Source organism: Pelophylax lessonae (genome assembly GCF_965119305.1).
Source record: "Pelophylax lessonae genome assembly, chromosome: 2".
NCBI lineage: Eukaryota > Metazoa > Chordata > Amphibia > Anura > Ranidae > Pelophylax > Pelophylax lessonae.
The window spans coordinates 572,291,820-572,316,303 of NC_138769.1; the positions used below are offsets into that span (position 1 = coordinate 572,291,820).

The following is a 24,484-nucleotide window of genomic DNA, read 5'->3' on the forward strand; positions in this document are numbered from 1 at the left end:
CATGTTTGTGGAGCCTTCATAGGCTATATAGGTCAGTCAGTCATTGCATCACTTCCTTTTTCACTGGAACAGCGATCGGTGGCAGCAGCTGTGTGCTCTCTCCAGGTTTTTACCTTCCTTATCCTGTATTTCCTTGCTCAGTGCTCCTTATCCCTGCGGGGGTTGGTACATACAGTAGTGTGCGGTGGGCTGCGCTCGCCGCGGTCTTAAAGGGGAAGTCCTTTATTTCAGTTGATACTGGGGCATGGATTCTCAGGATTGCAAGTTTCCTCCCACCCTGGTGGGGGGCCAAGGTGCTGCTGCATCCCCCGAGGGGGCTGATCTGGCTGCTATTGTGGCGAATTTGGCTTCTCAGGTGAAGATGCGAATGGCTGACCGATCCGCAAAACGGCCCAGGTTATCTATTTCCTCTGATTCAGAGGGCGATGGGGCTGCTATGGCTGGAGTGCCCTTCTCAGGGTCTCGTTCATCTCTGGACCTTGTGGGGTCCGAGGGGTAGGCTGAGGTAGGAGTTGATACTTCTCCCCCTGGCTCGCCTGAAGAGCTTGCACTCATGGATGAGTTGATTACTTCTATCAAGGAAACCTTGCATCTGCAGGATGAACCATGTCCTCCTGCTTTGATGTCCTCTTATGGGACGAAAAGGAAACGCAAATCAGCGCAGGTTTTTCCCAGCCCTGCGGAATTTCAGCGCGCGGTTGATGAGCAATGGCGCAATTTAAAGAAGCCCTTTACTGTGCCAAGTAAGTTCAAGCTGCGTTATCCATTTACACCCACCACTGATGAGCGTTGGTGTGTGCCGCCTCAAGTGGATCACGCGGTGGCAGTTTTGAATAAATCCACTGCGATTCCTGCTGAGGATACCCCGGTGTTCCGGGACCCTACGGACAGGAGATTGGAGTCTCTGGCCCGTCATGCTTATACGGTTGCTGGTTCTATGCTGAAGCCTATTTTTGCTTCCATCATGGCAGCCCAAGCTATTGCGGATTGGACGCAGGTGCTCAGGCGCACCCTGGTGGCTGACTCTGCTCCGCCGACAACATTGGCTATGGTAGATCAGATTCATCAGGGTGTTATGTATTTGTGCGATGCGGACTTAGATTTAGTCCCTTTGGCTGCACGCCTCTCCAGTGTAGCGGTGTTGAACCGTCGCCTAATATGGCTGAAATGTTGGTCGGTTGACCAATCCTCTCGCAAGACTCTAGCTAATCTTCCCTACGCGGGATCTCGCCTTTTTGGCGAGTCTTTGGATACTCTGATAAAGGGAATTTCCGGGGGTAAGAGCACTCTCTTACCCCACACTCACAAGAATAAGTTTGTTCGCGGTAAGAAGAATACCTCATTTAGGCCCTCTCAGGAGTCCTTTCGTGCCTTTCGGTCGCAATACAAGGGCAAGCCCTTCAAGGGCCAAGGCTCCCAGAAGAAGCCGTGGGCAGGTAAGCAGAAGTCCGGCCAGTCCGGGTCCGCTGCCCATACCAGTTCGGCCTGAAGGGGCGCCCTCACCCGGTTCTGGGGTGGGGGGACGTTTGCTCGGTTTTCTTCAACCCTGGCTGGCCCGCATTCGGGACAGGTGGGTTCAGGAAATCGTTCGATCTGGATACAAGATCGAGTTTCTCTCTCGGCCGGCGAGCAGATTTTTTTCCCTCAAATCTTCAGCTGTCTCCGGAGCGTTTGCAGGATCTGCACCTGGCGGTGCGGGACCTGCGGGCCCAGGGAGTGGTGGTTCCGGTGCCTCATCGGGACAGATTTCGGGGGTTCTACTCCAATCTGTTCATTGTGCCCAGAAAGGAGGGCAAGGTACGTCCGATTCTGGACTTGAAAGCTCTGAACCGCTTTGTGCGGGTTCGCAAGTTCCGCATGGAATCCCTGCGCTCAGTGGTGGCTGCCCTGAGTCCGGGGGAATTCATGGCCTCCATCGATCTGAAGGATGCGTACCTTCACATCCCCTTTTTCGAGGGTCACTGGAGGTACCTTCGATTCGCCATTGCGGAGGACCATTACCAATTTGTGGCGTTACCCTTCGGTCTCGCTTTGGCTCCGCCGGTTTTCACCAAGGTGCTTGCGCCGGTCCTGGCCTTATTGAGAGCCCAGGGCGTCTCTGTCTTGGGATATCTGCGATATCTTGCTTCGGTCTGCGACCAGTCAGGGCCTGGTGAACGACCTGTCCACCACGATGTAGACTCTGCAGGAGTTCGGTTGGACGATAAATTTTCAAAATCAACGCTGTGTCCGTCGGTTTGTCTTCCCTACCTGGGGATGATCCTGGACTCTGCTCAAGCGAAGGTCTTCCTGCCGGAAGACAAGCTCCGGACACTTCAGGACGAGGTCAGGTCCCTCAGGGACACTCAGTGCTAGTCTCTCCGGACATGTATGAGATGTCTAAGTCTAATGGTCTCGGCTTTCGAGGCGATTCCCTTCGCCCAGTTTCACACGCGGGGTCTTCAGGCGGAGATCCTGGCCAAGTGGGACGGGCGTCCGCAATCTCTGGATCGGCAGCTTTCGTTGAGCCGCCACACCCGAAGGGGTCTTTTGTGGTGGCTCCAGTCCCCGGCGGTGTCGGGGGGCAAGTCCTTTCGTCCTTTGTCATGGACGGTGATCACCACGGATGCCAGCCTGTCGGGCTGGGGTGGTGTTCTGGGCGTTCTGTCCGCCCAGGGAACTTGGTCGGAGGAGGAATCCTCCCTTCCGATCAACATTCTGGAATTGCGAGCGATAAAACTTTGCCTTCTGCACTGGTCGGAACGGCTTCAGGGCCGTCCGGTTCAGGTTCAGACGGACAATGCCACAGCGGTGGCCTACATCAACCATCAAGGGGGCACCAGGAGTGCCCGTGCTGCTCGGGAAGTAAACGTCATTCTGTCGTGGGCTGAGACACACGTCCCGGCGATAACGGCTGTGCACATTCCAGGGGTGGAAAACTGGCAGGCGGACTTTCTGAGTCGCCAGGCCCTGGACCAGGGGGGGTGGTCTCTTCATCCGGATGTCTTCCAGATGTTGTGCGCGAAGTGGGGTCTTCCGGATGTGGACCTGTTTGAGTCTCGTCTGAACAACAAGGTGGAAAGGTTCGTGGCAAGGACGCGCGATCCTCAGGCAGACGCCTCAGATGCGTTAGTGGCGCCCTGGCATCAGTATCGTCTGATGTATGCCTTTCCACCGATTCAGCTGCTGTCCAGGCTGCTTCGCAGATTGGTCTCGGAACCGCACGCGGTGATTCTGGTGGCACCGGACTGGCCTCGCCGGTCTTGGTACACAGACCTCATAAATCTGGCAGTCGACGCTCCGTGGCGCCTGCCGCTTCGGGAATACCTTCTGTCTCAAGGGCCGATATTCCATCCTGCTTTACAGTCGCTGGCTTTAACGGCCTGGCTGTTGAAAGCCAGGTCCTGAAGGATAGGGGTCTCTCCCCTGAGGTCATTCCCACTTTGATCAAGGCTAGAAAAGCCTCTTCGGGAAAAATTTACTACCGTACTTGGAAAGCGTACTTTGCCTGGTGTGAGTCTAGGGGGTGTTCCCCTCGATCATACTCTGTGTCGAGAGTGTTGGCTTTCCTCCAAACTGGAGTGGACCAGCGTTTGGCGCTGGCCACAATTAAGGGTCAGATTTCTGCGCTGGCCGTTCTTTTTCAACGCCCTGTGGCGTCTAATTCATTGGTTAGCACCTTTGTTCAGGGGGTGCGACATTTGGCCCCTCCTAGGAGGAAACCTTTGCCTCCATGGGACTTGAACTTGGTTCTGTCCATGTTACAACAGGCTCCCTTTGAATAGATCAGGGAGATCTCGTTGTCTCTGTTGTCCAAAAAGGTTGCCTTTTTGGTGGCGATCACTTCGGCTCGCAGGGTGTCGGAGCTGGCGGCTTTGTCCTGCAGCTCTCCCTACCTGGTGATTCACAAGGATAAGGTGGTCTTGCGACCTAACCCATCTTTTCTCTAGCGCTCATTGACAGACGTAGTCCTCGGTGATACACCACCTTCGGGTTATGTTGCCTCCACAGGAGCAGGACTAGACAGGAAATTAAAAAGCTCTGGCCACACCCCAGGGGCAGTCCCAGAAGGTATATCCTCTCTCTCTCTGCCTCAGCAAATCAGTTATTTTCTGTCTAGTTAGGAGTAAGGACCTAGATACCTTGCTGGGATCTTAGGTCCTGGCAAGAATTTTTTCTTAAAGGATTTTTTTAGACAGCTTTTTTCTCCAGTGTTCCTGTGAGATCTTCAAGCAAGAAAGCTGAACTGGGCGACGGGCTGGATGTTGAGATCCGGTGGTCACCCCAGTTCAGCCTACGAGCGCGTGCAGGCCATAGCTCCGCGCTGGGTCGGCCGCGACAAAGTCCCATTAAAGGACTGTCCACGCGAGTTAAACGTCTCGCTGAAACGCCAAAGACCATGAGTCACGGCGTCCGTATCGGTCGACAGCCCTCCCGCCCCGGTGGAGAGGGGTACTGTCAGGAGTTGGTGCCCGCCTGGTTCCGGTATGGTGAGTAGTATGTTCCCCCTTTCCCCCTGACGGGTTTTGTGGTGAACGCGGGCCCCTCTCTGTATGGTAAGATAGAGTCCCTTTCTATCCTACAACATGACACAGATCCTCCTACTTTGAGTGTGATTTTATGTGTGCAAAAAGCCAGGAGGCTTGGTTTGGGAGCTAACAATCTAATTGTATACATGTTTTAAAGATGTAATCTGTGGCATTCTGGGAATCTTATGGGTTAAGAATAAGCTACCTACCAGTCAGAAGCCACGGACATGTAGACTGCCTTCCTAATCAGATCTCCAGTTATTAGCAGGCCTCCTGAACGGCCATGCGGTCCGCCAGGGCCGGTACCGCCAACCACGCCATATCCCCATGCAGTGAGAGTGTTGTGTGCCCTGCAGCACACCGCTATTCAGTACGGGCCGCCGCCATTTTTTTTGCTGGATCGCACGAGCCGCCATTTTGGCGTAGCCTCGTGTCTCCAGCATGGGGGCGGCCATGTTTGAGGTGATCCAAACACCTCGTGGAGCTTGGGGGAGGCGCCGGAAGGCGTACAGAGGGGCGGAGCCGCCTCCTTTCTTCCTGGGCAGCCAGCCAAAAGACTTCCTGTTTGTTAAGACAGTGCTGTAACCTGTTGCAGTTAAACTCTGAGCATCAAGTGGTGAGCCTGGGGGTCTATCTCTCTCTCTCTCTCGATCGATAGGGATCCCTAGCAGGTAACACTAAGGGGCTTTTGTGGCGCTGGGGGTCGAAAAAAAAAAAAAAAGAAAAGTTTTATTTTTGAATTATATTATCCAGGAAGTAACTGGAGTTATCATGGACCCTGCCACACATATTCCCCCACCTGTTTCCCTCAAGGGGGCCACGGGACCCGCCGGTGCACAGAGTATAGAGTCATTTACAGCAATTTTGGAGTCTATGGTGGCTCGGGTGGAGGCGGCCTGTCAGGGACGGGGGTCAAGGAAGCGACCCCCGCCTACCCCTATACCATCTGACACCTCTGACTCAGATTCAGAGGTGGTCACGGCAGTTGCAGGTTCCTCTGCAAGGGCTGTTATCCCAGGTAAAGCCCCCTCAGACAGTGAGGAGGACGCTTCTTCTCCTGCTATTATTCAGGAAGAAGCATTGGTGGACGCACTAGTTGTAGCAGTGCAGGAAACCTTAAAACTTGAGGCTTTACCGGCAGAGGCAACTGAAACAGAGATTCCTTTTGGTACTAATAAGCCCATCAAGACGATGAAGGCTTTTCCTGTACCTAAATGTTTCGGTAATCAGATTAAAGGAGAATGGGAGCATTCTAAACGTACCTTTACTATTTCCAAGCGTATTGCTAGACGCTATCCGTTTGAGGAATCCATCATTAAGAAATGGAGGGTACCACCAGTCGTGGATCCGCCTATTTCCAGGCTGAATAAAGCCACGGTTATTCCAGTGGAGGACACTTCGTCCTTTAAGGATCCGGTGGATCGAAAGATGGAAGCAGAGTCCCGCACCATCTTCTCTCTGATAGGGTCAGCTTTTAGACCAGTAATTGTTATTGGTCTAGTTTCCCAGACACTTACGGAATGGGCGAAAATGGTACGCCAAGATCTTAGGGGAAAAGATATTCCCCAGGAGACATCTGATTTGATGGAACAGATTATACAAGGGCTACAGTTTATCTGTGACGCAGCCTTGGACACTACTCCCTTATTAGGGCATGCATCTAAGACAGCGGTGATCCTCAGACGTGTGCTGTGGTTAAAATGCTGGTCAGCTGACCTAGGTTCCAAGAAGACCTTGACAAATCTCCCCTTTCAGGGGAATCGTCTATTTGGGGCCAACCTAGATGAAATCATTAAGGATGCCACTGGGGGCAAGAGCACTTTTTTGCCACAGGCTGCTAAAGCTAAGGGACCTCGCAACAAGCGAGGACCTTTCTTTACCGCCCATAAAGGGCGCCCGGCTGGTACTAGCGGGAAAGGCAAGACTCCTCCAGGAGGGTTCAAGAAGGGCTGGTCGGACAAGCAAAGGACCAACCCAGCCAAACCCGAAGCAAAGGAGTACACAGCCTGAAGGTGCGCCCCCACCCGGTTTTCAGGGTGGGGGGACGTTTTCACCGGTATTCAGGACATTAGATCGAGCATCAACCACTACTACCGGTGCGATTCTTCCCTTCCAACATTTAAGTACTACAGGAAGCGGTAATTACCGTTCCCTGAATAGATCTTTTCCTTTACCTTTTCCTAAGATTAGTCCCGATACCTCACAGGAATCGGATCTGGTTGACCAGATAGGCCAAGTAGCCTCTAGTCGGGTGACTTCGGTCCCTGGGGTTCAACCAGAAAAGATCACCTTTCCTGATAACTATCAGGTATCTGATAAATGTGTGGGAACAGAAAACGACCAGACTTTCTCGGATGGTCGGGGCCAGATACCTCTAGGGACGCCTGGTTCAGATCCAATCAGCGCCAGTGGTCCTAGAAATTCTAGGCTGGCCTCCTCAAGCCGGCCTGGCCGACTTGGACATGTTAGTCGTAGACGTTCCGTGGGAACTTCGTCTCAGGGAGTGTCTGTGGTCTCAAGGACCAATTTACCATCATGCTTTACAGTCGCTGGGTTTAATGACCTGGCCATTGAGACCCAAGTACTGAAGGACAGAGGTTTGTCAGCTTCAGTCATTCCTACCCTTATTAAAGCAAGGAAAGCGACTTCCAGCAAAGTCTATTATCACACATGGAAAACTTGTATTGCGTGGTGCGAATCTTTAGGATTTCCTCCACGTACCTATTCGGTGTCTCGAATATTGGCCTTTTTGCAACAAGGGGTTGAGCAGAAGCTAGCCTTGAGCACCATCAAGGGTCAAGTTTCAGCATTAGCAATCTTCTTTCAGAAGCCTTTAGCTACCAAATCCTTGGTGCGGAATTTCATCCAGGGGGTGCGGCACCTGGCTCCTCCAGTCCGCGCGCCCTTACCGCCTTGGGATCTTAATTTGGTTTTGTCGGTTCTACAGAAACCTCCTTTTGAAAACATCAGGGAGATTCCCTTGCTTACTTTATCCCAGAAAGTGGCCTTCTTGGTGGCTATTACTTCTGCTCGCAGGGTGTCAGAACTGGCTGCATTATCATGCCAGTCCCCATACCTAGTGATTCATAGGGATAAGGTAGTACTTCATCCTAAGCCATCTTTTCTTCCCAAGGTGGTTTCAGATTTTCATCTGAATGAAGATATTGTACTACCTTCCTTGTGTCCTCAGCCCAAGCATCATCGGGAACATGCGTTGCATTCCTTAGATGTGGTTCGGGCAATCAGGGTATACCTGAAAGCTACGGAATCATTCCGTAAGACGGATTCACTTTTTGTGATCACGGATGGCCCCAGAAAGGGTTTGCCTGCATCTGCCGCGACCATTGCCAAATGGATTAGACAAACGGTGGTACAGGCTTATTCTATTAAGGGTCAGAGTCCTCCGTTCCCTGTTAGGGCGCACTCCACTCGAGCGCTCAGTACTTCCTGGGCCTTTCGCCATCAGGCGTCAGTGGTCCAGGTATGTAAGGCGGCCACCTGGTCGTCAGTACATACCTTTACAAAATTCTATAAAATTGATGTGACGGCATCGGCGGATGCCTCATTTGGCCGCAAGGTTTTGCAGGCCGCAATTTGAGGAGACCGGTGGTCTACCTCGAGGGTTTTTTTCTGTTTGAAAAAGAAAAAAAAAAAAAAATTGTTTTCTCTTTTTTTTTTGTTGTTGAGTCTCATCATTAAGGATGAGCATTGTAAACTTCTAGTTGGCACCGGTTGGGCCTTCTAGATTGGGATTTGATTTCCATTTTCCCACCCCTCAGTTGTGATACTGCTCTGGGACGTCCCGAAGGTGGTGTATCACCGAGGACTACGTCTGTCAATGAGCGCTAGAGAAAAACGGATTTTTGTAAAATCTTACCGTAAAATCCTTTTCTCTTAGCTCATTGACAGACGTAGTCCCCGCCCCTCTGTTTTTTTGAGTTGGGTTAAAATCTCTAAAGACTGCTTTTTCACATAACTGATTTGCTGAGGCAGAGAGAGAGAGGATATACCCTCTGGGACTGCCCCTGGGGTGTGGCCAGAGCTTTTTAATTTCCTGTCTAGTCCTGCTCCTGTGGAGGCAACATAACCCGAAGGTGGTGTATCACCGAGGACTACGTCTGTCAATGAGCTAAGAGAAAAGGATTTTACGGTAAGATTTTACAAAAATCCATTTTTCTTCCGAAAAGGATCTCGGAGTTTCACCTGAATGAGGACATTGTCTTGCCTTCGCTTTTCGCGAAGCCTAAGCATCCGAAGGAGGTGGCTTTGCATGCCTTGGATGTTGTTCGGGCGATCAGGGTTTACCTGTCATCGACTAAGTCCTTTCGCAAGTCGGATTCCCTATTCGTCCTTCCAGAGGGACCTCGGAAGGGCATGGCGGCGTCGGTTGCTACCATCGCCAAATGGATCAGACAGACGATTGTACAAGCCTATGCTTTGAGAGGGAAGGTTCCTCCTTTCCCTGTGAAGGTGCACTCTACCAGATCTCGGAGTACATCTTGGGCCTTTCGCCATCAGGCTTCTGTGGCCCAGGTGTGTAAGGCGGCGACTTGGTCGTCCGTTCACACCTTCTCCAAATTTTACAAAGTGGATGTTCAGGCATCGGCAGATGCTTTCTTTGGCCGTAAAGTTCTTAGTGCGGCAGTGCCTTAGGGTCCCTCGTTTGGGCCCTTGGCTGTTGGGGTGTTTTTACCCCTGGGTTACTTGTTCTTCCTGGGTTGTTGCTCCTGTTGAGCACGTTTCCCTGTTGCCAGGTTGGTTCTCTTACCTTGGTAAGGTTCCTTTCTCTGATGTGGGTACTGCGTTGCTTTATGCGCGGCTGCGTTTTTTTCCCACCCCTCATGTCTACACTGCTCTGGGACGTCCCATTGGTGAAGATTATGAAGGGGCGGCGACTGTCGGAGGACGTAAGAGAAAACTGAATTTTTGCAAAATCTTACCGTAAAATTCCTTTCTCTGAGTCCTACGACAGTCGCCGCCCCTCTTTTGGGGTTTGTTTATGTACTCTACTGCTATGCTACTGAAACTGAGTTGAGAATGCTGGAAGCAGGGAGGTATTGACTGAGGGGACCGCCCCCTAGGGGTGTGATATGCTAAAAGCTTTGATATTAACAAATCTTGTTGCCTAGCTACTCCTGCGGAGAAAAGGTCAATTACCCATTGGTGAAGATTATGAAGGGGCGGCGACTGTCGGAGGACTCAGAGAAAGGATTTTTACGGTAAGATTTTACAAAAAATTCTGTTTTTTTTTTTTTTTTACAATCCTATATACACAATTCCACACCCACAGTTGATCCACAAGAAGGCAAAAACCCAGCACAGCATGATCCAGCAGGGGAAAAATTCCATCCTGATCCCCACAAGAGGCAAACGGATGATCCCTGAATCTAATTTACAATTATAAATGTTAGTATCCATTTATATTATGTGCATTTAGGAAGGAATCCACTTCTTTTTTTAAAGCAATCTACATAGCTGGACAGAACCAGCCCTTGAGGGAGTCTATTCCACATTTTCACAACTCTGTGAAGAAGCCTTTCCGTATTTGGAGATTAAATCTTCTTTCCGCCAGACGTAAAGAGTGCCCCCTTGTCCTCTGTGAATAACTAAACTAAAGTGAATAACTCAACTTCACTAAAGTGAATAACTCAACTTTATGGACCACTTCTGTGCTTATACATGTTGATCATATCCCCCCCTTTATTCTCCCTTGAGAAGAGGAGATTGATTCAGTTCCTCTAATATTTCCTCATAGTTGAGCTCCTCCATGCCTCTTATCAGTTTGGTTGCTCCTGCACTTTCTCCAGTTCCCTGATATCCTTTTTGTGAGCTGATGCCCCAAACTGAACTGCATATTCCAGATGAGGTATTACTAATGATTTGTACAGGTGCAAAAAGATGTCTCTAGAGTCTTCACCTCTCTTAATACAAAGTATTTTGCGCGCTATGGAAACCGCTTTTGCCTAAAGTTAGAGATCAGATTATCCCCTTGTATACACTTTTTAAAACCCAATTCTAGTTGAATTGGAAAATGGAAAAAGAAAAGGTTGCCCACAATTATAAAAGAGCAACTCTTGCTACAATCCTCACCATCTGACTTTTTCTATCGTCCATTGACAGATGCAGCCTTATCTTCATGAGCTGTGTGGGTTATGCTGCAACCTGCAGGAGTAGCCTAGGCAGTACGTTAGTACAACGTTTTTACATATACACGCCCACGGGGCTGTCCCTCCAGACATAACCCTCACAGACACAGCCCAGCACATCAGTTTGTTTCTGCATAAAGAAGGAGTAGGACCTAGGTTTCCTGCTGGGACTCCGGTCTCAGTTTTTTGTATTCTTTTCAGAATATTTTCTTTTTTTTCTCTTTGCTCACTTACCAGCTAGTGTTCAGGGAAGAATTTCCTGGTGACCTACAAGCAACAGTGCCGGCTGGGGCTTCGCACTGGATACTCTAGATCCTTATGGTCCCCCCAGCCTGGCCTACGAGCGTGAGCAGGTTATAGTCCTGCACTAGGCCTAGCCACGACGGTGCCCCTTTTCCGGATGGGGACGAGCCTGCGAGTGGATGCCTCTCCGGGATGCGACGACCTGGAACGCCCTAAGTCGCAGTGTACCCCTTGGCTGGCAGCATCCCCACTTTAAGTGGGAGGCAGTCTGCCCGGAGCAGAGCCAACCTGGTCCAAGGTATGGTCAGTAAATGTGCCCCCCTTGCCCCTGCTGGCCTTGGGGGGGATGTGGGCTTTCTCCTGGACATAATGGGATTTATACCTCCTGAAAGATCCCCCTGGCCTGCCCAGTGCCCGGTCTGTGTGTCTTGCCCCCACTTTCCCTGTTCCTGCGGGGGGCTATGAGTCTTGGGGGCCGGGGGGGTGGCATAGTACCTTGGGCTTGCTGGTTCCTGTTGTGGATCCTGAGTCCTTCATAGTGTCAGTCCCTGGCCGCATAGCTCGCCGTGAGCGCCGCCATCTTAAGTATGGTCAATGTAGTTTTTTCCCCATAGTCTTGTATGGGGCAGCCATTTTCCCTGAGCCTCCTTTTGCAACTTAATGGGCAACCATGTTTGTGTAGCCTTTGTGCTTCACTGAGCAGCGTAACCTTTCATTCGGGCGAGACCACCCTGTGCTCTATTTCCTGCTGCTGGCTGAGGTAATTTTCTGTCTTTCTGCATGCTGCTGGAATGATCAGGAGGTTGTTTTCTCTGAGGTGGTACAGTACTGGGGTCCCTGCAGACATATCCCTGCACCCTCTGCTGTTAGTTTAGTTAAAAGGGGATCTCTGCAGACCACTGCGATCGTTGGTGGGAACCGCGATCGGTGCTTCTTAAAGCGACAGTACTCAGTTTTTTGCAATTTGCAATATAGAGTCCCAAACTGTGAATTCACCCTCAGACCCATTCTGTGCGCCTTCCGGACAGTCCGGATTGCAGTCTCTTGCCACGATTTCAGCAGCTCTGGAAAGCCTGGCGACAAAAGTTGATTTAGTCATGAAAAAGCTTGATGGCCGAAAACTGCCTTCTCCGTCTTTGGAGGTGTCCTCTGATTCAGAGGATGATGTTGCCCCAGATGCTCCCCTTCCTGAGGAGTCGCTGCCCTCGCAGTCAGATGGGGAAGAGGAACTGTCCTCTTCAGCCGCAGCGGGGGACCACGCTTTAGTGGAAGCCCTGATTATTTCAGTATGGGACACTTTAAAATTGGCTAATGAGACCACGCCGGCAGGGACGCTGGTTGCTTTTGGCTCCCAGAAGTTTCAGAAAGCTGGCAAGGTTTTCCCTTGTCCCCACACTTTTCACGATATTATGAATGAACAAATGGCGGTACATTAAGCACGTGTTAGTTGTGCCTAAACGCTGGTATCCTTTTGATGAAAAGGTCTCCAAGAGTTGGACGGTGCCACCTAAAGTGGACCATTCTGTCTCCAGATTAAACAAATCTACTCTTGTGCCTGTGGAAGATTTCCCGGTCTTTACAGATCCGGTGGACAGGCGGTTGGAATCCCTTTCCCGCCATCTTCACGTGTTGGCGGGTTCCATTTTGAAACCGGTGTTTGTATCTGTTTTAGTCTCACAGACGGTGACAGAATGGATTAGGGGTTTGCGGGAATCTTTGACCTCCAGAACAGCTGGAACTGTTGGACCAGGTGATCAAGGCTCTGCTGTTCCTGTATGATGCATCTACGGATGCGGCTCCCCTGGTGGCCAAGGTTTTGGCTGTGGGCATTGCCCTGAGATGCATGGTTTGGCTAAAGAGCTGGTTGGCTGACCAAGCTTCTAAGAAAGCCCTAGCTGACCTCCCCTTTCTGGTAGAGCATTTGGCGACTCATTGGATGAGTTATCGAGGGCTTGACTGGCGGGAAGAGTACTCTTCTTCCTCAATCCTCCAAGGGTAAGACTCCCCGTACTAAGCGGGGTCCCTCTTTTGCTGCTCACAAGCATTTGTTTTGTGCCTCCTGGGTGCAAGAAAAAGGTAAGCCGTTAAGAGATGCTGGAGGGGCTAAAAAGCACTGGGACAAGCCCAAGACCAGTCAGTCCAGTACTGCTGACAAGTCCTCTTCAGCATGAAGGGGTGCCCTCACCCGGCTCAGGGGTGGGGGGACGTCTGCGCTGCTTCCAGGATCCCTGGACTACATTCAAGACGATTGGGTTCACAAACTGATTTGTTCCGGGCACAAGATCGAATTCTGGTCCCGACCAAGGGACAGGTTTTTTCAGTCAAATCTTCACCTGTCTCTAGAGCGTTTGAAGGATCTGCAGGAGGCTGTGCAAGATCTCCCTGCTAAATTGATTTGCTGGGCTGTGTCTGTGAGGGTTATGTCTGGAGGGACAGCCCCGTAGGCGCGTTTATGTAAAAACTTTGTACTAATGTACTGCTTAGACTACTCCTGCAGGTGGCAGCATAACCCACACAGCTCATGAAGATGAGACTGCGTCTGTCAATGGACATCAGAGAAAAATTTTTTACGGTAAGATCTTACAAAAATCTTATTTTCTCTGTCGCTCATTGACAGACGCAGTCCTCTTTGATTAATATCAGTAGGGTTATACTGCCCCCTACAGGAGTAGGACACTAGGCAGGAAAAACGTTCTGGCCACACCTTAGGGGCAGTCCCAGAGGGTATATCCTCTCTCTCCCTGCTACAGGATGTCAGTTTTTTTTCTGCCTAGTCAGGAGTAAGGACCTAAGTTCCTTGCTGGGATGTGGCAAGCTTGTCCTGGCAAGCTTTTTTAGAAGGAGAAACTAAGGAAGATTCAGTCGGCGACTTATTATTGACAGTCAACTGGCCTTCCCTGCGGACTTGCATGAGGGTTCTGGGACTGATGGTGGCCTCCTTCGAGGCAGTACCGTTTGCCCAGTCTCATACCCGGATTCTCCAAAAGGAGATTCTTCTCAAATGGAACTGGAATCCCGATTCCCTGGAAATCAGATTCGGCTGAGCGAATGGACCATGGAATCTCTGGTTTGGTGGCTTCGATCACCAATGCTCAGTCAGGGGAAGTCATTTCTCCCGATCTATTGGACGATTGTCACCATGGATGCCAGTCTATCCAGGTGGGGCGGGGTTCTCGGCAGACGATCTGCTCAGGGGCTCTGGTCCCTGGAAGAATCCAGGTTACCGATAAATGTATTGGAACTGAGAGCGATCAGACTTTGTCTGATTCACTGGACCGAGCAGCTCCGGGGCAGCCCGGTGCGGATCCAGTCGGACAATGCCACGGCAGTGGCTTACGTCAATCACCAGGGGGGCACCAAGAGTGTCCTGGCGGCCATGGAAGTGGCCAGCATCCTTCGTTGGGCGGAACGATTTGTTCCAGCCCTTTCCGTGGTTTTTATTCCGGGGGTGGAGAATTGGCAGGCAGATTTCCTCAGCCGTCAGATTCTGGATCAAGGGGAATGGTCCCTTCATCCAGAGGTATTTCACAAATTGTGCCTTCGTTGGGGCACCCCAGATGTGGATCTGTTGGCATCTCAGCTCAACAGGAAGGTGCGGAGGTTTGTAGCTCGCTCCCGCGATCCTCTAGCGGACGCCGCAGACGCGCTGGTCGCCCCGTGGGGGCAGTACCAGCTACTGTATGCCTTTCCTCCTCTCAAATTGCTGCCGAAACTTCTTCACAGGATAGAGGTGGAGGGAATTCCAGTTATCCTGGTAGCTCCGGACTGGCCTCGTCGGGTCTGTTACGCCGACCTGGTCAGGCTGGTCGCAGACGTTCCTTGGCGACTTCCTCTCAGGGAGGATCTGCTGTCTCAGGGACCGATCTTCCATCCTGCTTTACGATCGCTGGCTTTAACGGTCTGGCTGTTGAGACCCAGGTGCTGAAGGACAAGGGGTTGTCGGCTTCAGTTATTCCTACTCTAATTAAAGCAAGGAAAGCGACTTCCAGAAAAGTCTATCATCGCACATGGAAGTCTTATATCGCGTGGTGTGAATCCCTTGGGTTTCCTCCACGTTCCTACTCGGTGGCCCGTATATTGGCTTTTCTACAAAAGGGGGTTGAGCAGAAACTGTCCTTGAGCACTATCAAGGGTCAGGTTTCAGCGTTAGCAATCTTTTTTCAGAGGCCTCTGGCTACTCATTCCTTGGTGCGGAGTTTCATCCAGGGGGTGCGGCACTTGGCTCCGCCGGTGCACGCGCCCTTGCCGCCCTGGGATCTTAATTTGGTGTTGTCGGTTCTTCCGAAACCTCCCTTTGAAAATATTAGGGAGATTCCCTTGCTTACTTTATCCCAGAAGGTGGCCTTTTTGGTGGCTATCACTTCTGCACTCAGGGTGTCAGAACTGGCCGCATTGTCCTGTCGTTCCCCATATCTGGTGGTTCATAGGGATAAGGTGGTTCTTCGTCCGAATCCATCCTTCCTTCCTAAGGTGTTTCAGATTTCCATCTAAATGAAGATATTGTGTTACCTTCCCTGTGTCCTAAGCCCAGTCATCCTCGGGAGTTTGCGTTACACTCCTTGGATGTAGTTCGGGCGATCAGGGTGTACTTGACTACTACGAAATCTTTCCGTAAGACGGATTCACTTTTTGTGATCACGGATGGCCCTAGAAAGGGGTTGCCTGCGTCTGCCGCGACCATCTCCAGATGGATCAGACAGATGGTGGTACAGGCTTATTCTATGAAGGGTCGGGTTCCTCCGTTCCCTGTTAAGGCGCACTCCACTCGGGCGCTTAGTGCTTCCTGGGCCTTCCGCCATCAGGCGTCAGTGGTTCAGGTTTGCAAGGCGGCTACCTGGTCGTCGGTTCATACCTTTACAAAATTTTATAAAGTTGATGTGCTGGCATCGGCGGATGCCTCTTTTGGCCGCAAGGTTCTGCAGGCCGCTGTTTGAGGAGACCGGTGGTCTACCTCGAGGGTTTTTTTCTGTTGGGTTTTCAGTTGAGTCTCATCCTTTTGTCTGATGAGCCTTTAAGACTTCTGGTTGGCACCGGTTGGGCCTTCTGGATTGGATTTTGATTTCCGTTATCCCACCCCTCATTTGTGGCACTGCTTTGGGACGTCCCTACTGATATTAATCAAAGAGGACTGCGTCTGTCAATAAGCGACAGAGAAAATTGGATTTTTGTAAGAACTTACCGTAAAATCCTTTTCTCTTAAGCTCATTGACAGACGCAGTACCCGCCCCTCTATTTTGAGTTGGGTTGGGTTACATTCTCTGACACTGCTTTGTGACATAACTGACATCCTGTAGCAGGGAGAGAGAGGATATACCCTCTGGGACTGCCCCTAAGGTGTGGCCAGAACGTTTTTCCTGCCTAGTGTCCTACTCCTGTAGGGGGCAGTAAAACCCTACTGATATTAATCAAAGAGGACTGCGTCTGTCAATGAGCTTAAGAGAAAAGGATTTTACGGTAAGTTCTTACAAAAATCCAATTTTTACTGTCCCCCCTCCCAGGCTTTCCCTTCTAAAGTCTAGCTCAGGTCAACCTTGGGTTCAATGACGTCCAGTATTTAGACTTTTAAGGAGAAATCTAGTGAAGTCTTTTAGGTAATGTGACTATGTGCTGACAGTGAAGGCTTTCCTGCATGGGGATCACCTTATGTAGGAAATTCAGAATAGGAATGTGTATTATAGGTAGAATATTGGGTGCCCAATTATAAGCGAGACAAAGAATCCACTATGTATTTTTTCTTAAATTTTTACATTTTATTTTATTTTGCATTTCCTGTTATAATCCTTTTATTTTCCACTTTGAGATTTTTGGTTGTTGAAGCTTCATGACCATGACCTTTAAGGAGCCTTAGGCCTTGTGACTTTTCATTTGTTTAAAGATTGAGCAGTGCCATTCCCACTGACCTTTCTGGTAATATTTTTTTGCAGCCAAACTCCAAGATTTCAAGAACTTTCTTCTAGAGGACAAGGAGACGGTACAGAAAATTGCAGACCTCCGTCAGCGTGTAGAGAAGTTTGCTCGTGCCTTCCCCATGCCAGGATTTGATGAACGTTGAAAGTAGATAGACCCTAAAAAGATAGCTGCTCCATTTTGTCCTATGCAATCTTTTTCTTAACCTTTTTTTTTTTTTTCTTCCTGCCATCTTATTAAAACACTCCTTCATACTTTCCTTCCTGCTTTTTCTGGTGCAGCTTGCGTCCAACATGACTTTTAAAGGTGACCATACTGTATAGTTGATCGTAAATCTAAAAGGAGATTGTACATTTAGACTGTATAAAGTGCTAAGGTCTGCCTAATTTGATATATATTGAATGCATTGGTTAGGTTTGTCCCAATATGACATAGCTTTGGTAAATCTAAATGAGTACAATCAGACTGGCGTATGGTCAGTTTAAAACTCACAAACAACTATGGATTCTACTAACCTAGCATTGGTAGTGAAGATTTTGAAGACATCTGTAGACTTGTTTAATAAAAGCAATAACACCCATGTTGTGACTGGATTCACTTACCCTGATACCAGTATGGTATACCAAGTAATTTTAAAATTGATGACCATTGTTGAATAAATAATCATCTTATTTATTATATATTCATAATTTTATTTTAATTAAGATAAAAATCAGCTTCATTCTGGGAGGCAGGTTATGCAATAGTTAGTAAGAGTAGCAAAGATAGTAAAATTTGTAATCCTCCACACAAAAAATAAAGTCTCTTTAAATAATATGCAGAGTCTCTTAAAGTGTTCTCCACTGATTTGGGAATATTCGTGATTTTAGAGGGTCACCACACCACACATCCTTCACCCTGGTGCTCAATAAGGGGGGTGGCAACTCACCAGATGGTATGGCCCACCTATTCTCATAGGATAGGTTGCAAGGCATAAAACACAAATCTCCAAACAGATATCGGCAAAACGACCGTGTCTCTCCCTGCAGAGATTTCCTTCTCCTCACAATGATTCTCCCATTCACCACAGTTGAAGAGGTAAAAAGAAAGGGGGAAACCACACTAGCGTAATATTGTTTACACTCCACACGTTTATTCACCAAATCAAAAACAAATGTACTCACAAACAAAGCGAATATAAAAGCCTCCAATAAATTGCAATCTCATGCGGGAAGTGTCACGGTTGCACCGATCGGCGCTGCAGGACTGGCTCACCCTCTCCACGCTGATGAACCGGACCTCGCTGACCTCCGTGGGTATCAACCAATCACTTCCGGACGCCGTAAGGTTCACTCCCTGACATGTTTCGTCATATCCGACTTGTTCACAGGGGCGTGAACCTTACGGCACGGCTATGCATTTAAATGAAGCGGGATGCTGACACATCGGGTAGCGTCAAACGGGCACACCCATTTATGCTAATTCCCAAGATCATACTACAATCTCCTTTATAGACCGTGTATATTCGATCGGTACCTCAAAGGATGGATTTGTCAACCCACCACCCACATTAATATGGATTCAACTCCAGGGTACGCCTCCAATAAATGATTCTCAACACTTTACAGGGTAAAGCTATCGTATTGACCATCTTAGATCATTACCAGCACAGTGTCAGCATTCCTCTACTCCAACATTGCCAATGACCTATTACCACAGATATAAAATGGCAATAAAATCAATAAATTAATATAATCCTGTCATTCAAGCACAAGATTTAAAATCCAATTAAATATGTGTGTGGACACACTTATAAAACAAAATTGCTAAAATTAATATCCCTCAATACTTCTGACAAATTTTAAAGAAGGGTCAAAGGTAAATAAATAGACAAAGACATATCATAATAAGATAAAATAGTAAATGGTTAAATTTCAATGGCATAAATGTGTAAAATTTATAAAAAACTTGACGATCTATAAAACCAAATGGGACATTCACTAAAAACCAATAAGTCCCGATAGCAGCAAAAATAGGTACAAATACACTATCCAAAAAGAATATTACAGGTCACTGATGAAACAGTTTAAGTCTAGGTCGATGTTTAAACCTTTGGGATCAAGGGCCTGGGTGAGGAAAATCCACTTGGTTTCGCATTTGGACAATTCCCTCACCCAGTTGGCCCCCCTCCATGAGGGAGTAACCCTTTCTATACCCCAAAAGTGTAAACTGCGGGGATCCCGATTGTGGTATCTTCTGAAATGTTCAGAGACACTGTGATCTTTAAAACCGTTTAAAATATTTGTGATGTGTTCTCCAACACGTTTCTTTACTGTGCGTTTTGTACGACCAATATAGATCCGATCTCACGGGCACATCAGACCATACACAACGTGGGTTGTATCACATGTGATAAGATTTTGGATTTTAAAATGTTTTATCAATTGCTGGTACATAAAATTCACTCCTCTTCTTTAAATTTGTACTAGTGAGAAAACAAGCACGGCAACGTCCGCAGGTATGGAAACCCTTCCTATTAGGGAAGAAGGACACATTAGGGGGGTCTAAAATTTTCCTGACTACCCGGTCTCCAAAATTGGGTGCCTTGCGGTAAATAAAAGATGGATATGTTGGTATTACAGGACCTAGTGTGCGATCTTTCAATAATAACGGCCAATGTTTCTTAAAAATGGCTTCTACTTTTTTGTAGTCACTAGAAAAATCGGATAAAAAACTCCTCCATTCTTTTTTGTTGTCCGTGGCTTTACTTTTCGGTTGTAAACATTCTGACCTAGGTTGGTCTAAAATCCTCTTAATTTCATGATCTAGACTTTCCTCTTTATATCCTTTCTGCAAGAATCTCTCTTTGATTATTCCTGATTGAGTTACGAAATCATGATCAAATATGCAGTTTCTGCGGACCCTCATGAATTGGCCCCTCGGTATGTTTTTTTAACCACGTAGGGTGGTGGCCACTCATGATGGACAAATAACTGTTCCGATCGGTCTGCTTGAAAAAAACTTTTGTTGCAAAACCATTCATGTGTCTAAAAATCGTTACATCTAAAAATTGGATAGTGTCTTGATCCCAATGAAACTCCAATCGAATATTATTGTGGTTTGAGTTCAAATGAGACATAAAAGTTAAAAGGGATTCTTCAGAACCTTCCCAAATAAACAAAATATCGTCAATAAAACGTTTATAAAAGCGCAATTCCGATTTGCGCTGATTAAAAATGAATTTGTCCTCCCACTCGGCCATAAAAATGTTTGCTAGGCTGGGGGCAAATTTAGCCCCCATAGCCACGCCGGTCTTTTGGCTATAAAAACAATTGTTGAACCAAAAATAATTGTGGGAGAGACAAAAATCAAGGGAGTGAACCTTACGGCGTCCGGAAGTGATTGGTTGATACCCACGGAGGTCAGCGAGGTCCGGTTCATCAGCGTGGAGAGGGTGAGCAAGTCCTGCAGCGCCGATCGGTGCAACCGTGACACTTCCCGCATGAGATTGCAATTTATTGGAGGCTTTTATATTCGCTTTGTTTGTGAGTACATTTGTTTTTGATTTGGTGAATAAACGTGTGGAGTGTAAACAATATTACACTAGTGTGGTTTCCCCCTTTCTTTCTACCTCTTCAACTGTGGTGAATGGGAGAATCATTGTGAGGAGAAGGAAATCTCTGCAGGGAGAGACACGGTCGTTTTGCCAATATCTGTTTGGAGATTTGTGTTTTATGCCTTGCAACCTATCCTATGAGAATAGGTGGGCCATACCATCTGGTGAGTTGCCACCCCCCTTATTGAGCACCAGGGTGAAGGATGTGTGGTGTGGTGACCCTCTAAAATCACGAATATTCCCAAATCAGTGGAGAACACTTTAAGAGACTCTGCATATTATTTAAAGAGACTTTATTTTTTGTGTGGAGGATTACAAATTTTACTATCTGCGCTACTCTTACTAGTTCTTGGTTCGTTATTTGTGACTTTTTTCTGGTAATCTTAACATATCTACAACTCTAAAGTAGCTGCGATAGGTCTGGAATCAGACTCATTTAACAATTTTTACTGTGCGCATGGGATATAATATATTTATCATTTGTGGATATTTATTTTATATACCTTTTACAGGTTATGCAATAGGGTCTTCATTCTCAGCTCTACCACTCCACATAGTTATTGATGCTTGTCATTTTGTCTTCAAGTAAATTCAAGTCCATATCTTCTTGGAAATAAATTAAAATGAACACTGGGGCAAATCGGTAATGCCTCGTACACACGCAACGATTATCGGCCGACCGATCGGCCGTCTTTTGTCCAAGTTGTGTTTTGTTGGTTGGAATGTGCCTAGACTGCACACGAATTTTCTCAGCCAACAAAATTCTACTTCAGAAGTGATGTCATGTGCTGGTTTACTTTCCGTGTGTTTTTTCTTCTCTGAGCATGCCCAGTCTTGCTCATCAGATTTTTGTCTGCCGAAATCTGTACTGACTGACCGAAAATCGGCCATTGTGTGACGGCCAACAAAAATTTTATAGCATGCACACCAGATTTTATTCGGCCGAAAAGTCGGAGTCGGTTGTCGAAAGCATCATACTAACAAGCCGAAAAGCCTTGCGGTAAATAAAAGATGGATATGTTGGTATTACAGGACCTAGTGTGCGATCTTTCAATAATAAGAATTTTCGGCCGATCGGACATTGGCCGAAAATTCACGGCCAATAATTGATGCGTGTGTACGAGGCATAAGGCTCTATTCACACTTGTATGACTCCAAAAGTTGTGCTTACTTTGGAGTGCAACTTTGGATGGGTATGACTTTGGCTTTAACCAGTGATTATGGACAACTGTTGCACAACTGATGCATTGTATAACATTCAGGTATGACTTTCATGCAACTTTTGATAATTAACGTTGAAGTCTATGGCCCTCAAGTTGCATGAAAGTCACACCAAAGTAACGCATGAACTACTTTGTAGTCTCTGCAACTTTAAGTCACACATATGTGAATGGTTATCATTGGAAAACATGGGGGAATGGCTTGTCATGCAACTTTGATGTCCAAAGTTGCATGATAAGACACACTAGTGTGAATGGAGCCCTAAGGTCAAGGAGGACGAACTTCCTTACGATACTAATGACTATCTTGAGGAAAAGTCTAGGTCTTTTAATAACTCAGGGCTAGTAACAGGCGTTTATAACATTCATTATGTTCACCTCATGCTTGTATTCTTTTTTTCTTTTTATGTGTTGTGCAGAGCCATGTTTTTCAGCTCTTGTCCAAAAGTCTAAGTTCCCTTCCCTCTCCTATACCAGTTGTGTGAGCTAGTCATGGGATTCTTATGTGAAACAAAGATCCTATTATCAGCTGGGCTTGGGAATGTGCAGATGACAAACTCTGACCATGGCTCTTGCCGAAGAGTCAGGGAATGCAGTTCTGTATAAGAAGCAACGTTTTACCAGAAGGAGGGACATGAAGTTATCATAATGTTTATTGTAATCCTCTTGATTTTCCCAAGCACTTCTAATAAAAAGGAACTCCACTTAAGTGGGGAAAAAAAAAAATCAGCAAATAAAGAAAAAACAATATAGCATATACAATTGCGACACAAGTCATATTGTAACTGAATGTTATTAAAAATTACCTTTCCTTTTTACTCTGCAGCTGTTGTAATTTTCTGAAAATGCAATATGGCTACCTGCAGCTGTTCTGTACACAGAATGTGTACTGACCACACCCCAGAAACCGAATTTCCTGCTTGTGTGATTGGCTCACCAATTTTCCCAGAAGTCTGCCTAAGATACAAGTCAGATTTCTGGCATCCCCTGAAACAAAAAAATAATTTTTGGAGAGATACTCCCAATAGGAACACGTCTAAAGGGATGCAGGCCCAGCAGATTTCCTCATTAGAGCCCTGCAGCTTCCACAGCTGATAATTATGAAACCACTCCCATTTGACCCACTCAACACAGAGGAACAAACAATGATTTCCTCAGAATAACAAAAAGTTGGAATCTGCAACAAAAGTTTAAAATCCCTGAAATGTACATGGATCACCCAGAGGGGAATGTTTTTTCTCAACAAAAGTGGAGTTATGCTTTTGTTATGAAATTTATAGTGACTATGAAATGCGATTGTGTCCCTGCCGGTGCTGCGTTTGCATCCACTTCTACGATCTTCCTGCATGCAGCTCTGAGGTAGATGCACTCGAAGATGCCAGAGGCTCTGCACAGATGATGGGCTTAAACACCCTTCTGAATGAGCCCCAATCGTTAAAGGAAGTAAAAGGTTCAGTAGTGTGTATACATTCATTGTAACGTATCCATGTACCTATAAATGTTGTCAGTTGGACATGGACATTTTTCAGCACCAAAAGTGGTAGTGACTTTTTAAACTCCCCTGAAAAATTGTTTAGAAATTAAAAGAATAATTCTCAATTTGTTAATTTGGCACAGGTAGATAGATGACTGTATACAATCATGACCGCCCAATTTTCTTTTGAAAGACCTTTCCATAAGCACATATACTAATGCACTCTGGTGCGTGTTACAGGAAAAGGAATGGTGATGGCTGAAAATATCCAAAACAAGGCCATTACTTCTCCCAGTCATTCACTGACAAGTGGTGTTTGGTAGCCTGCTGGCACCTACTGACATAAGGCCTCATTTCTCAGGAATGTTTAGATTGAAAAACATATGTTTTATGTGGATCAAGTATGAGGATGTATGTGGTGTCTGAAGAGAGAGGGAAGAAAAGTTACACTTGACACATTATCCGTGCTCTTGATCCTGCCCTATTGAAGCTGAACCCCCAAGCATGAATAACCCCCAGTTATCTACCTCTGCTATCCTACCACCAACAGAACACATATGGCGGCAGGTCGGCTCTGTCCCGCCAAACTATCTACCTGTATGTCGCTTCACAGGACCGCTAGCGGGGGGGCAAACACGCCAGATCGCGGATCTGGCGGCCGTGATTGCCGTTGGGCACCCGCAATCGCTCCCCGTGGAGACAGATCGGCGGTCTGCGGTTGTAAACACGGCAGACCGCTGTTCTGTCATTTATGAACACAGAGATCCTGTGTTCCTGTTATTTAGGAATACAGGTCTCTGTGCTCATGCAGTAAGTCCACCCCCCCCTCCCCACAACAGTTAGAAAACACCCTCTAGGGATACATTTAACCCTTTGATCACCCCTAATGTTAACCCCTTCTCTGCCAGTGTCATTACAGTAACAGTGCATATTTTTAGCACTGGTTCCCCCAAAAGTGTCAATGTCAGGTGCCCAATCTGTCTGCCGCAACGTCGCAGTCCTGCTAAAAATGTCTGATAACCGCCATTGCTAGTAAAAAAAATAAAATCTTTCCCCTAGTTTGTAGATGAGATAACGTTCGTGCAAACCAATCAATATACACTTATTGGGATTTTTTTTTACCAAAAATATGTAGCAGAATACATATTGGCCTAAAATGATGAAGAAAAAAAATTATTTTTCAGAATTGTCGCTCTTTTTTTGTATATAGCGCAAAAAATAAAAATCGCACAATGATCAAAAACCAATAAAAGAAATCTCTATTTGTGGGGGGAAAAAAAGGACATCAATTTTATTAGGGTACAGCTTCACACAACCGCGCAATTGTCAATTAACCACTTCTGGACTGGAAGGATTTGCCCCCTAAATGACCTGGCCATTTTTTTTGCGAT

The 24,484-nt window shown here is 47.3% G+C and overlaps 1 protein-coding gene across 1 annotated transcript in view; it reads left to right on the top strand.

The window, feature by feature from the left end:
• Positions 1-16,969, top strand: part of SHMT2 (serine hydroxymethyltransferase 2) — a 230,782-nt gene extending 213,813 nt beyond the window's left edge. The window contains exon 12 of the mRNA XM_082248353.1: positions 16,822-16,969. Within this exon, the coding sequence (XP_082104479.1) occupies positions 16,822-16,949 (128 nt within the window). The 3' untranslated portion in view covers positions 16,950-16,969. The remainder of the gene's footprint in view (positions 1-16,821) is intronic.
• The last annotated feature ends 7,515 nt before the right edge of the window (positions 16,970-24,484 follow it).